The 15,220-nt window shown below is 44.8% G+C and overlaps 1 protein-coding gene across 1 annotated transcript in view; it reads right to left on the bottom strand.

Moving 5' to 3' along the window:
* The window catches only part of GPR50 (G protein-coupled receptor 50), a gene marked incomplete at its 5' end in the record, with an annotated part of 76,665 nt that extends 61,647 nt beyond the window's left edge, over positions 1-15,018 (bottom strand). The window contains one exon of the mRNA XM_083595751.1: positions 14,493-15,018. Within this exon, the coding sequence (XP_083451877.1) occupies positions 14,493-14,552 (60 nt within the window). The remainder of the gene's footprint in view (positions 1-14,492) is intronic.
* Between the last annotated feature and the right edge of the window lie 202 nt (positions 15,019-15,220).

Genomic DNA, 15,220 nt, shown 5'->3' with positions numbered 1-15,220 from the left:
GAAACTACATAGCTACAAAGGAAGATTGGCTAAATAAACTTTTAGAATTTATTGAGTTGGCAAAATTAACTGCAATAATAAGATATCGAACAAACCAGAAACTAAGGTCACAATGGAAATGGTTTGAAGAATACATGAGCAAACACTGTTCTAAAGACAACATGCTGATATGTTTAGATTAAGTTTGTAAAGTTGACTCAGAAAACAAAATATTAGTAAAACAACAATACCAAGGATGAGAGATACAAATTGCAATGTAAATAAGAACATTAAAAAAAAGAAATGACAAATAATGATGGAGGGAAGTGACTTAAATGTAGTATTTATGTTGGTATTTCTGCATTGTTTGTATTTAAGTTTTGGTATATGTGTGGTTGTATGTGCATTGTAAATAATAATAAAAATAATAAATAAATAAATAAAAAGAGGAAAGGAAAACTTAACTTCGATCTATCCACACCATGTTGTCACAAGGCCCCATGAAGCTACAATTCCCAGTTTCCTGGGGAGAAGGACTGACTGCTAAACTACTTTGTAGCTCTCAAGACAGATAAACCAGTAGGAGAACACTTCAGTCTCCCAGGACATTCAAAACAAGATCTCAAAGCTGCTGTCTTATTACAAGAGAATTTCAGAAATAGACTTGAAAGAGAAGTTGCTGAATTACATCTTACCACCAAACTGAAAACTATGGAGAGGCCTGGTGTGAACAGAGATATTGGATTCTTGTCTCATTACACATGCATATGCATGCTATCCCTTGCTTTTTCCTGTTGGACTAATTGCAGTCGTTAACAGTCATCAACAGGTTTACTATACCCATTGGGCCAATCACCCATCTCCTACTACCCTTCTGAGAAATACCCCACCCCACCCTCCCACTATATATAAGGGTCTGGTGACTTCTGTTTCAATGTATCTGAAGAAGTGTGCATGCACACGAAAGCTTATACCAGAACAAACTTAGTTGGTCTATAAGGTGCTATTGGACAATTTTTTTAATTTTTATTTCGACTGCATTGGACCAACACGGCTACCTTCATGAATCTGTAGCTTTGTGAGGAGAACAAAGGTCTCTTAAAGACTTTCAGCCCCTGCATCAAACCACAGTTCCCAGGATTCTTTGGGGGGAAGCCATGACGGTTAAAAGTGGTATAAGAGAACTATAAATGCTTGGTGCAGATGTGACCTTCGTTGCAGGTCTCCTCCGCTTACCACCTCTAAATTTAGAGTTTGCAGCCACTGAAAAAAAATCACTCTACGCTAAGCTTACATTTCAGGGGGAAATCCCTCCGCCAATCAATGTATTGACCAGGAAAAAGGAAGGAAAGCAGGTTGTGTGTTTGTTTGCTTCTTTTGTGCTTCTACGTGTGTGTGTGTGTGTGTGTGTGTGTGTGTGTGTTTAAAAGCAGAAAGAGCCTGCAATCTCTGCTGGGGAGCAGAACTATGGATCCTGCAAAAGATTCCTGCATTGCAGGGGGCTGGACTAGATGACACCGGGGTCCCTTAGTGCTATGATTTTATGTCAAGCTGGCAACCTCTGTTCTTTCTCAGCCGCTTGAGTTCTGTGCCTATCTTTGAAGTCATGGGAATGAAGCATACAAAGATTATGGCTTCCTAATTTAGGTCAGGATTGTCAAACAATCACCAGGGGATTTGAGAGAGGGTGGGGGTGGGATCCATTAAAAGAGGCGTCTGATCATCTCGGCTTCTCATTGGCAGCCTCCACACATATACACACACCATGGTGGAAGGGAGAGTGACAGCAGAGACAGGGAGCTTTCTTTTGCTGCTTGGAAGACAAGAAACATGCCTACTCAAAAGCTTTAAGGAGGACAGTGGTTACGGTAATTTAATTTCCCCCTGCCTTTTAATCCGAGGTGAGAACCTGCAAAGTCCCTTTCTACAAAAGCCACAAAGAATCTTATGCCACCTTAAAAAAAGGTAAAGGTGACCGTTAAATCCAGTCGCAGACAACTCTGGGGTTGCGGCGCTCATCTCACTTTACAGGCCAAGAGAGCCAGCGCTTGTCCGGAGACAGTCTTTCCGGGTCATGTGGCCAGCAAGACTAAGCCGCTTCTGGTGAAACCAGAGCAGTGCATGGAAACACCATTTACCTTCCTGCTGAAGCGGTACCTATTTAGTGTGCTTTCGAACTGCTAGGTTGGCAGGAGCTGGGACAGAGCAAGGGGAGCTCACCCCGTTGTGGGGATTCAAACTGCCGACCTTCTGATCAGGAAGCCTGAGAGGCTGAGTGGTTTTAGACCACAGTGCCACCCACGTCCCTTAAATGCCACCTTAAAAGCTAGCAAATTTATTATCACATATGTGGTCATAGACCAGAATGCACTTCATCAGATGCATGAACCTGAGTCACAGGTGCATGGTTGGAGTGGAAGTTAGGAAGAAATCAGGTTATGTATCTTGTTAGTTAGTTATTAATCACCTTCCACACATACACTTTACAAAATTCAACAACAACAAAAACAGTTAAAAGCAACATTAGATAAAAACCGTGGCCATGGCAGAGGCCACTCATGGAAAAGCCAGTCCAGTATATCTGCAGGAGTGTCTCTACCCCCATCATTCTGCCCGGACACTGAGGTCCAGCGCTGAGAGGCTTCTGGTGGTTCCCTCGCTGCGAAAAGCCAAGTTACAGTGAACCAGGCAGAAGGCCTTCTCGGTAGTGGCACCCGCCCTGTGGAACGCCCTCCCACCAGATGTCAAAGAGAAGAACAACTACCAGACTTTTAGAAGACATCTGAAGGCAGCCCTCTTTAGGGAAGCTTTTAATGTTTAATAGACTATTATATTTTAATATTCTGTTGGAAGCTGCCCAGAGTCGCTGGGGAAACCGAGCCAGATGGGCGGGGTATAAATTATTATTATTATTATTATTATTATTATTATTATTATTATTATTAGAACAAAAATATCTCCAGTTGTTTCTGTAAAGTTAAGTTGATGGGCACCTGTCTTATCTCTACAATGGCAGCCACACTGAAAGATCTGCTCCAAGTCACTGTGAAAAGGTCTTCCAATATCTTTGGGACTTGCAGGAGAAGCTCTCCCACATACTGTAGTGACCCACTAGGCTTATATAAGGGTTGAAAGTGTCTCTCAAGCAGCCTGGTCCTGAATGTATAGGGCCTTTCATATTAATACCAACAACACTCTGAACTTGGATCCAGTAGCAGACTGGCTGCCAGTGCAAATCCCACAAGCAAGGAATTGCATGTTGGCAGTAGTAAGGTAAAGGTAAAGGGACCCCTGACCATTAGGTCCAGTCGTGGCCAACTCTGGTGTTGTGGCGCTCATCTCGCTTTACTGGCCGAGGGAGCCGGCATACAGCTTCCGGATCATGTGGCCAGCAGGACTAAGCCACTTCTGGCGAACCAGAGCAGCGCACAGAAACACCGTTTACCTTCCCGCCAGAGCAGTACCTATTTATCTACTTGCACTTTGACGTGCTTTCGAACTGCTAGGTTGGCAGGAGCAGGGACCGAGCAACAGGAGCTCACCCCATCACAGGGATTTGAACCGCCGACCTTCTGATTGGCAAGTCCAAGGCTCAGTGGTTTAACCCAAAGTGCCACCCGCGTCCCGCTGGCAGTAGTAGCCACAAGCAACCTAGCTACAGCATTCTTCCACCAGCTGAAACCTCCAAATCAACCTCAACCCACACAGATGTAAAAAGAAGCACAACAGCTTTTTATATCTGGGTTGCCATATGTCCTCATTTTCCAGGACATGTCCTCTTTTTCATGGGCAGAGTTTTCATAGTGCTAAAAGCAGAAGTCAGCAAATGTGTCCTCTTTTTTGCTCTTCAAAATATGGCAACCCATATCAGCAAAGCAGGAGATAACTTGAGGCGGGAATCTACTGGAATCTAAAGAAATCTATTGTAGCCAAATTGCGTAGTATGACGTTTTCCAAGATGCAAGCTTGAAAAATAAAACAAGGATGTCGTTTTCATCTGATGTGGAGTTAATCCATTTTTTAATGCAAAGCCACAGAATGCAGCAGACTTTTAAAAAAAGTATTACTTAAGGCCAAATGAATGGAAAATCTGCATCTATCTGTTATTTTAAAGAAAAGCAATTTACATCTTATCAAAGGTCTCTTTCCCCCTCCCCCAACAACCCCAGTAAAAGACACACAAGACACGCAGAGCTGCATTAGTCCAACTTGTAGGGCTTTCTGTCTGAATGACTGCAATACCCGCAAAATCTAGATCCATTTAGTAAGCAGCTATTTATACCTCCCTTTGATCCTAAATCCTTATCTAATCAAAGAAAAATAACGTCTATAAAAATCCAGGTTGAAGGGCAGAGAAAGCAGTTTAACATACATTAGTACAACTTTTTGGTGGGGGGGTGGGAGCAGATAAAAAAAGATGGAAAAGAAATAGGAAAGATATGAAATTATGGGGAGGGGGAGACCAGGAATTCTTCTTTCACAGCTCTCCAATGCCTTTTTGATTTTGTGTACCTATTGCCTAGGCAACCACAACTAAGCATGACCTTTCAGTTGGCTTTTCTTTAGCTGATGGCAGGTGATGTTTTCTCCTTCAGTGCTAATGAGTGAAACTAAAGATGTTCCTTGCTGGTTTGTGATGGCTGGTGCCTACTAGCTATGAAATCTCCCTACCTGCTTGGGTAGGGGCTGGAGAAAAACAGTCTGGGCAGTCATAACGTAGCCAGGCAAGGAAGTCTTCAGTTTTGGAACTGACTGGGGGGGAAAGAGGGAGAAGAATGGATTAAGAAAACAAGTTATGCGTGGGGGAGAGATATTTGCACGCACGCACATGCACACACCCACACACAAACACACATGATTTATTTACAGCTATAAATTGCTTCCCAGACTATATCTCAAAACAATTTGGCAATAAAAACATTTACACAATTAAAAAACAATTAAAAACATTTCCATATGTAAAAAATAAAATACATTTCATAGGTAAAAGCAATTTCAAATCCAGGACAGATACAGATTGGGTTGCATCACCCTTCATTGCAAGTGCTGGTAGTGGGGTCAGTCAGCTTCTCCAAGTGTTTCCTAGTCTTTCTGGGCCATTTACCTGTAATTTCCCTGGCAAATGATGTGCCTGGACCACGTACCATTAAGGAACATCAAAGCATTCATCCTAGCAGTCTTAAATCTCTGCTGTCCAAACCCAAATCCTTCACAACAAACATATAAAGAAAGCTTGCCGCAATTTAATCTGCGTCAGAGGGGCATCTACCTACCCTTGCATTTTAGAAGCAGGACTGCATCTTGCAATCGTTAGCTGACCTTTGTTTCACCCCTGCCATTATTTGTGCCGTTGCTAAACCTTTTAAACTGCTCCTTGAGCAGATTGTGCCGTTGAATCAATTTCAATTAAACTCCTTCCCTGAACATATTGCCCGTGACCTTCCTTCAGATTCCTTGATGTCCCCAGGGAGGTTCGCAGCAGGTTTAAGGGGCTTTTTCAGCCAGGGAGCCACATTCCCTCACGTGCAACCTTTTGGGGTGCCACCTGGCAATGGGGAGCAGAGCCAGAGTGCAAAGTGGGAGGGGCTACAGCCAAAAGTGGGTGGAACAACAGGTGGAACTCTTAGCTTTGTACAAGAGGCTACTTTCCAGCATCATAAAATCTGGAAGTTTTTGAATGACACACAAACACCCCCTCCATATCTGCCATTTAGGCAAGCTAGAAATGCTATCTGAGTGCAAAGACACATTCCAACAAAGCAAAAGCACTCAAAGGGGATGCAGAGCAGAGGTGTGGCCCATGGAGAAGGAGTGTGTTCTAGATCTTGGGAGAGTCCCAAAGGCCAGACAGAGAGGCTGGGGAGGGGACACATTCAGCACACTGGCCTGAGGTTCCTCACCCTTACATTGAAACAGTTTCCCCCCTCAAAATTGAGTCCCCTGCTGTTGCTACAGCTCCCACCATCCCAACTTGCAGGACCACTGGGATGATGGGAGCTGTAGACCAACAACAGCAGGAGGGGACCCAAGGTTGAGAAGCACTACTTTAGAGAGACTTCATCCTTACCCAGTACCCTAGTTAACCTTGGCATAAAAAAGCTGAAGAATCAAGAGCTGCCTCAACCTTCTGCAGGGGTGGGGAACACCTCTGCCCTTCTTCTCTCATCATCCCTGCCCATTGGCCATCCTTGGTGGGGCTGCTGGGAGTTGTCAACCAGCAACATCTGGATGGCCAAATGCTCCCTACCCCAACCTACTGGGTTAACAGAACAATAGGATTCTTCTGGGGGGAAGTGGCAGGAGCACTTAGAGAAGAAACGCCCTGGTGCATCTGCAGCAGCACAACTGCATGCCTTCCTCTGCCCCAGCTGCAACAAAGCATATCTCTCCCGTATCAGTCTCTACAGCCAAAGCAGGCGCTGCAACATTCCAACAGCTTGACCTCACCCCAAAGCTACACTCCTCCTTTGTCTCTCAAGACAGACAGATGCCAACCAGAGAGGACAAAGAGAAAGAGAGAGAGGCATTGATCCTGGGTCTCAAAATATAACCCTGCCAGCTTCCAGTTTCTTAACTGCTAGAAGGTTTACAGCAACTTAGCCAGGAAGGCCAAGGGATGAGCAGAACTGCAGAGAGAAGCAGGTAGCCGATGCAGAGTGTGCCGCTTGAAGAGATGCTGAACTAGCAAGCAGGTTATATTAGAGATGAATGTGCTGAGGCATTGCATGGATATGTGTGTGTCCTCTCTGCAGTAATGCAGACCCCATACAGTTAAGCCTGCTGCTAGTTCCCCGCAGCTGAGCACACTCACCACCCCCTCGATGCAACGTGGAGCTGGACCGAAACTTACAATGAGCCCCCTCTCTTCCAGTAGACAGTAGCCCTCACATTCCTTTCCCCTAACTGCAGATTTCCCAGGAAAAGAATGTCCCTACATTCATATACAGACGCACTGGAGGAACACTTGAGTTCACAAATACAGTATCTCAATGGGGCAATCGCCTGTGAAAATGAGCAGCTTGGCATGTGCATTTCTAAAACCCCAGCACTGCCTTCGTAGCCAGACTGGGAAGATGTTGGTTCTGCCGCTACAGGAATCTGAGCTAATTAAAAGCTCGGGCAAGCCGACCAGAGCTAGATACAGTAGCTCACAGTGCCGTGCAGTCTTTTCCAAGTTTTAAGTTTGTTTGTTTGTTTGTTTGTTTATAGTGTTTCTTACCCACCCAAGGTCCCAGGGCAGGTTGCAAGCAATGGAAAACAACAATGATAAAAACAGATGCAATTGTAAAATGGACAGAGCAACATACATTCAGCAGAAGAAGTGGGTCCATCAAAACAAAAGAGAGAACCTGTCAAAAGGTCAAGGTAAGGAGGTGCATTTTCAGCATGCAACAAAGCTGTACAATGAAGGTGCCAAACTGATACTGATGCACTGGAACAATAAGTGTACGGCTCCATTTAATCAATGGGTGGAAGCTATGATGACCCTTGCGGCTTATAGATGTGCTCCTTGTGTGGACAAGTATAATGACATTTGGAACGCATTTGTATATAATATCGTCAGTTAGCTCAGTTGGTTGAGGTTGAGGCTCTCAATTCCTTGGCTATTCAAGGGATGTGGAGCCAGATGCTGTTGAATGCCAACTTCCATCAGCCAGCATGGCCAATCGCCAGGGATGATGGGAGCTGGAATTCAACATCATCTGGAGGGCCACAGGTTTGCCCAGTCCTGCCCTAAACAAACCCACTAGAGAAGACATTGTACTTGATTGTATACAAGCATAACATTTCACTGAACAATTCATAATCAAAACAGAAAAATCTGCCATTGTCTCTTCTTCTACGCCAAACATACCACATTTAATGAGACTATAAAGGATAAAATATAGCTCAGGGTTTCTGAAATGATGCATGCCGTTTTAGGGAGAATGGCTTTTGTAAATCATTATTCTACAGCCACACTCCTCTGTTTGTTCCCCTTGAGGTTTGGGGCTTCTCCAGACCACCTGTTTATCCATTCATCCTGATTGATTTTCTAGGAGACTAGATGAAGTTGCCTATTTAATTAGCATTGCCTTGTTTTGTTCGTAGGGAGGTTAGATGGTACTACATCAAAACAAGGGTTGCAAATTCCTGTGTGTTTTCCTGTCACTTTCCTTATTGCATAAAGTCTAATATTTTGAGGAAGTGAGTTTGTTGCAATAAAGACCTTCCCATCAACTATAATTGTGCAACCTGGATTTGCCAGAATCCCATTTGAAAATAGTCTCAGTCCAGAATTCTCCTGTGCCTGGTCTTTATTGAGCATTTATTCTTATTTGTTTAAAGGGTGGTTAATGATTAGTATTCATCCTGATTTACTTTGAGGGCATTTATACACCTTCTAATTAACAATTTGTTAATTCCACACTTTTTGGAACATTTCCATGTTACTTTCCTAACTGCAAAAAGACGGTGTTGTCGTTTTTAAGAGGATTTGTTGTGCCAGAGCTATAGAGTGCTGTATTCCACCTTAATTGCAGAAAATAACTATGCACTTGAATGCCACAGAAAGGTGACAGTCTTGAAGCACCCCTGGTCTATGGAGGTGGGTTTGAATTAGCACCATTAGAAATAATTTTTTGGAATGACCCAGATTTAGTTCACTTTAAAAGGGGACGAGTTTAAAAGGAAGCGACAGCAGCTCTAATGTGAAGTTTTACAAACTGACACACTGAAATCGCAGTGGGCGGCACATTGAGGACAAAATGTTTCAAATTAGTATTTCATTCCAAAAGGCTCTTACTAATTGAAGAGTCGGTAAGGTGATGGCTGAATTATACATAGAGTTTCTCTGATTTCTCTCTGTCAAGGGTCATGCTAGCTGCTAGAGTAACTTCAATATTTAATTCTTCCTGCTAAATAGAGGAATGTTTGCCTCGTTTTCACTTCCCGGACAGAGCTGAGAGCAGCATTTTGAACCTCACAACGACCTTGTAAAGCAGGCCAAGCCAAACATTAGGGTGCCTAGCAGAGCAGAAATTCGAATCCAGATTCTGCAAATCCAATTTTCAGACATAGATGTGGCTAACAGTTGGTCAAGGAGATACTGTTGTTATCTGGTCTCCGATGATGAATCCACCAACTTTTGATAAAGACGTAGAATAATTATTATTATTATTATTTTACACTTTTGCTCCCAACAAATAGAAAATAGCATGTGAGAGATATAGCATATACACCAGACTTCCTCAACTTGGTGCCCTCCTGCTGTTTTTGGACTGCAACTCCCATCATCCTGGACCAGAGGCAACGATGGCTGGGGCTGATGGGAGTTGGAGTGCAAAACATCTGGGGGACACCAGGTTGCAGAAGGCTGACTTACAGTTTCCCACAAAAATAGAGAAGCTGTCAATGTCTGCTTTAGTCTGTGCATCACAATGGAGTATTAGGTCCAGTTAGGTTCTCTGCCTAAGCCTAGTATTTGTTTCAAAGAGCTGACAGAGGGCTCGTTCACGCTTCCCCTTGACCCAGGCCTAGAAAACATGTGTCTGAGAGACTTTTTATTTGTCCTGCTGCTTTACTTGGGAAAAACTCACTGTTTACCACTGAATTAGAATAAATGCCAAGCTATGGGGGTGGGTGGGTAGAATTGACGTTTGTTCCATTTCAGTGGTGGGCAGCAGGTTTTTTTCCGGGGAAAGCAATAAGAGAAGCAGAAGAGTGGACAAGACCACAGACACTCAGGGATGGAATTATTCCGTTACAAATGGGAGTCCAGCTACGTCTGAGGTGCTTGCAGATGACCTGCTGGCCATTCAATGAGCATTTGCTCTGATTTGCTTGCGAGAAGGCTAGATGACATTGCATCACAGCTAGTGTTATCCCACACTTTTCAGTGCATTTCCCCATCACTTTCCTTACTGCAAAAAGTCAGGTATTTGGCAGGAGAAGGAGGTTTGTCGTGTAAGACCACCTAATCAGTTTTAACTGCACAATCTGAATTTGCAGGTACCGTATGTGACTGAATCACCAACCTAAAATGGCAACAGTCTGGAAGTGTCCCTGAAGGACTAAAGATTTCCCATCCTTCACACTGACATATGTGTAGCTTTTCGGATCCAAAAAAATGTTTGACACTGAGGGGGAGGGTGGAAACAGTCTGTTTAGGAAGGAATCACTCTGTGATTCTCAGGATTCCCAGCTGCCTGGTGTTATCGGAGGCACTGCTAAGAGCCAGTTGCCTCTAAAATAAGCCTGTTTATACTTTTGAAAGGAGAGTAGTGAATGGATAGCATCTCACTCACTCACAAACCCTCACGTTCTGCAATCTGAATGATAGCAGACTGCTGGATTGCACAGGCTAAAGGTTACTCATATTAAAAGGCACACTGTGGCCTAATGCGAAAAGTTGTGGCTGGCATATAAAGCTTAAAACAAGCCATGGTTCTATATAAATCAAGGGGAATCTCTCTCTCTCTCTCTCTCTCTCTCTCTCTCTCTCTCCCACTGATAAATTGCCTGACAATGGGTTTTACTGCAGGACTTAATTTGCGTCCTGGTTGTCAACATGGCCCAGTTGTGAGGGCCTGAGAAAGCTATGCTGGTCACATGAGAAGGCTGCCTCCTCCTTCTCCTCAGCAAGAAAGGACAGTGGCTCCATTTGTCTTCAAGATCTGTCTCCAATTAGAGAAAGAGGAGAGCTTTTTCAACCAGCTTGCTACCCGTCCCCTCGGCTTTTTCATGACGCATCATAGGAGAATGCATTTAAAAGCGGAATGCAAAGAGCATAGGCGAGGAGACAAGAGAGCAATTGTGTGGAGGCAGGACTCACAACAGGCCTGTCCATTTTTTTCATGCTTCCCTTTCTTCTTCTTCTTCTGCCTGCCTGCCTTCTTCCCTGGCTCCTCTCTCTTAACGCAAAAATATTTCAACAGCTTCTGCAGTGGGTGTGGGCCCTTTTACCTGGGGGAAGAAAAGCACTCATCCCCATGTGCACAAAAATACAGTTATCACACAGAGACCTGCAATGCTGTTCATATGGCTTATTAGTAGTAGTATGTAGTACAATATTAGTATTAGTATATGCCGCCCATCCGGCTGGGTTGCCCCAGCCTCTCTGGGGGTGGATCCCAACAGATGATAAATGCCGTATTGATTTGTTAATAATATAACATGACTTTTGCTGCAATTGTGATGTTTAGCTTATTTTTGTTAATAGTGGTTTATAGATTGCAATCATTTTAATGATGACTTGTAAATTACTTCATATGATTTATGCCAGATTTGTGATGTTTCATTCTGTTTTGTTCTGTTATTGTTATTTATTGTTTGCAAGCTGCTTTCAGATTCATTTGAATGAAAAGCAGCACAGAAGCACAGGCAATCAACTATTCCATCAATTGAAGAAGTACTTTACCTCCTCTGAAAATGAACGGGCAACTGCCCCGCCAGGATGTCGTACAGGGCAAGGTAGCAAGAACGTACCCTGTTGCTCCTTCCCGTCAGAGACACACACTTGGGGCAGAAAGTTACATGCCGAGGGATGCACACACAAACAACAATTTTGTTTTATGCTGTTTCGGAACAGTCTTGTGCCCTTCAGATGATTTGGTCTACAAGCCCCATCAACTTTGCCTGTTGGCTGTGCCTGATGGGAGTTGCAGTAGTCCAACAACAACTGAAGGGCATCAGATGGATGAAGACTTGCTGTAGAGGGTAGGTAAAGATAAAGGTTAGGGACCTCTGGACGGTTAAGTCCAGTCAAAGACGACTATGGGGTTGTGGCGCTCATCTCACTTCAGGCCAAGGGAGCTGGCATTTGTCCACCAGATAGCTTTCCGGGTCATGGGGCCAGCATGACTAAGCCGCTTCTGGCACAACGGAACAACCATGACAAGTGCCAGAGCACACAGAAAAGCCATTTACCTTCCCGCCACAGCAGTACCTATTTATCTACTTGCACTGGTGTGCTTTTGAACTGCTAGATTAGCAGGAGCTGTGACAGAGCTACAGGAGCTCATCCCATCATGCAGATTCGAACTGCCAAACTTCTGATCGGCAAGCCCAAGAGGCTCACTGGTTTAGACCACAGCACCACCCGCGTCCCATGCTGAGGGTAGGACCCAAACCAATATGCTGGAATTGCAAGAATGGACACTTGGAATAATTTATTGATGGTACAAGGTGTTCAAAAGAGGCTGCGTCAGAAGGGGGTAGGCTCTCCCCCGTTAGAGAAGGGCTGGATGGCTACCTTTCAGGGATCCTGGCTACAGATTTATTGCATTGGTGGCAGGTTGGGTTTGATGACCTTCGAGGTCCCTTCCAACTGGTAAACATCTGGCAAGAAGCACATAGCATGGCCTCTTTGTGCTCAGAGACTTTGTCCACCTTTGACACTCCAAGGAACTAGGGGAGACCCTGATGTCTAGCAGCACCAGAAGCTGGGACCAGGAATGTACACTCAGCCATGAAGCTCACTGGGTGACCTTGGCCCAGCCTCTTGTCTCTCTGCCTAATCTACCTCACAGGGTTGTTGTGAACATGAAATGGAGCAGGGGAAGAACTGTATACGTCACCTTGAGCTTCTTGGAGGAGAGGTTGGGTATGAATGTGTGGGCCCATTAGCACTATGCATTTAAAGCAGTATCATACTGCTGAAAGTATTCACAGCTTCCCTCCAAAAATCCCAGGAACTATATTTGGTTGTGGGTGCAGAGAGCTGGTAAAAGACTACTCTTCCCCTCAGCTGTGCTACAATTCCCAGAATTCCCTGGAAAGAGGGACTGCCTGTGAAGCTACTCTGGATGTAGTAGTTCTCTGAGAGGAATAGGGGGTTGCTGCACAACCTTCAGCACCCTTTAACAGACTATAGTTTGTAAGATTTGGGGGTGGGGATCCATGACTGTTTAAATGTGTACGGCAATGCTTTATATGGGGCCTCATACATAACAGCAGGGTCTATGCTAGGTCCCTGGCGAAGTGCCCTAATAGTGAGGCTGCCTGTTGATTTACACTCCCACTCCCTTGACGGGAGGCAGTGTCTGGGTCTGAGAATCCGCACACCAATTTCAGTTTTCCAAAATGGTTGAAAGCGAGGCTATATCAGGTGCATTGTGGGAAAATCAAAAGAACGGTCAGCTTCCCTGCCACACGAAGGGGAACAAACAGGACAAGCAGGTTGCACAGAAGCACTGGTATGCCCCTATGACACACTGCGGTCTAAATCACTGAGCCTCTTAGGCTTGCCAGTCAGAAGGCTGGCGGTTCAAATCTCCGAGATGGACTGAGCTCCCGTTGCTCTGTCCCAGCTCCTGCCAACCTAGCAGTTCAAAAGCACATCAGAGTGCAAGTAGATAAATAGGTACCACAGGAGCGGGAAGGTAAACAGCATTTCCGTGTGCTCTGGCATCCGTCATGGTGTTCTGTTGCACCAGTAGTGGTTTAGTCCTGCTGGCCACATGACCCAGAAAGCTGTCTGTGGACAAACACTGGCTCCCTTGGCCTGAAAGCAAGATGAATGCTGCAACCCCATAGTCGCCTTCGACTGGACTTAACCGTCCAGGGGTCCTTTACCTTTTTTTTTTTTTACCTTATGGCAGCATTTGAGCCCCCAGAAGTCACCTGGGGGTGCGGAGCTGCCTAACACCCAACTTGTGTAGGCTCATTTTCCCAGGCAAATGATAACAGTTCCCACTGAATTCCCACCACCATCAGTGACTTCGGTGACTGATTTGGAACCGTTTATTGGAAATTTTATGAGGACCTGGCAGCGTGCATCCTGTTTTAAAGCTGCCACTAACATGCCAGAGAAATTAAGGCGAAGAATATTTACACACTCCCTACTCACAGACCCTGAGCGCTTAATTAGGGAGTATGCTTGTAAACGGAACCATAATGTGGGCTCTCTGCATAACATTTCCAATGCTAATTTTTTATTATCAGAATCCACCTGATAAGAGCAGGTGACTATTATTTTATTGGAGAGGTTTCCTCTTAAGGAATTTATTGCTGATCCTCCCTCTGCAGCCCCCCTGCCCAACCGCTCCATCAATTACAGGAACTGGGCTTTACGGCCCTGAACAAATTGCTTTGTGAGAGCGTAATGGATGTACACAAGAACATATTATGTTCTCAGCAGCAGGCTCTGTTAAAAGGCATTGCTGAAAATGCATAGGTCAGAAGAGATAAATGGGGGACAAGCGAGGGTGTGGGGAGGATAGTGACAACGAACAGCAAAGTCATTTTAAAAGAAACAGAAGAAACAACATCCATTCTGTTGAGCCCCACCTTATCAAACTGTCCCTGTGGTGTTCGGAAGCAGAGAATAAGCCTTGCATGTGTAACGTAAGAAGAGCCCTGTTAGATCAGGGCCCAAGGACCCTCTAACCCAGCAACCTGTTCTCACAGCAGCTACCCAGATCCTTGTGGGATGCATGCAAAGAGGACCTGAGTGCAGGAGCAACTCTCCTCTCCTGTAAACCACAGGTTTACAACTGGTAAAAACTGGGTGGAGCAACTTATGCAGCTCTTACCTTCGCACAGTTGGCTCCATCCCAGTCCTGCAAGACCCAGAGGTATCTGTATCTGCACATCTCTTCAATCTTCACCCAGGCAAGCAAGAGGTGTGATCCCAGTTCAAGAGTGCATCTTGTCACGCAGCGGTAAATTAATCAATTTGTCTCATGACACATCTCATGGCAAGTAAAGGAGCACGTGGAACAGAGTCTCAGAAGCTGGGCCTGAGGTTCCTTACCCCTGCTTTGCAATTCTGTCTTTCCTCCTGCATGAAGAAGGAAAATGCCCTACACCACAGCCAGAGACTTCCAAGCTTAGATTCTGGTGCAAGCAGTAGCAATCTGCCATCTGTTATCCAAACGAGGCAGAAAGCCAATATGCAGTCCTCTAGCTCCCCTGAAGAAATAAGACCACGCCAGCTTGGGAAACAGGGCAGCAGCAAGCTTTTCATTTCTGCTCTTTGACTGGAATAGGGGAATAGATAATTGTATTTCCTTCCGAAGAGGTGGTTTCCTTACTCTTTGGAAATGTTTTGAAGCAGAAGAGGCTGCAAAACTGTTGCGTGTGTTTCTTTGTTTGTTTACTGAATTTTTCCTTAATAACATTCTGATAGCTTTACACACATAATTAAAAATCTCTTCCTGCATGGAGATGTTGCACTAACTGTCAGAATGCAAGCCTTCCAACGCCTAGTGCTGAACAGCAAACAGACGGTGGCCGGCTCTAGACATTGATGCGTCACATT

The sequence above is a fragment of the Podarcis filfolensis genome, assembly GCF_964270895.1.
Source record: "Podarcis filfolensis genome assembly, chromosome: Z".
Classification (NCBI taxonomy): domain Eukaryota; kingdom Metazoa; phylum Chordata; class Lepidosauria; order Squamata; family Lacertidae; genus Podarcis; species Podarcis filfolensis.
Note: the sequence above shows the minus strand (reverse complement) of the source record. Positions and strands in the feature narration are given on the sequence as shown.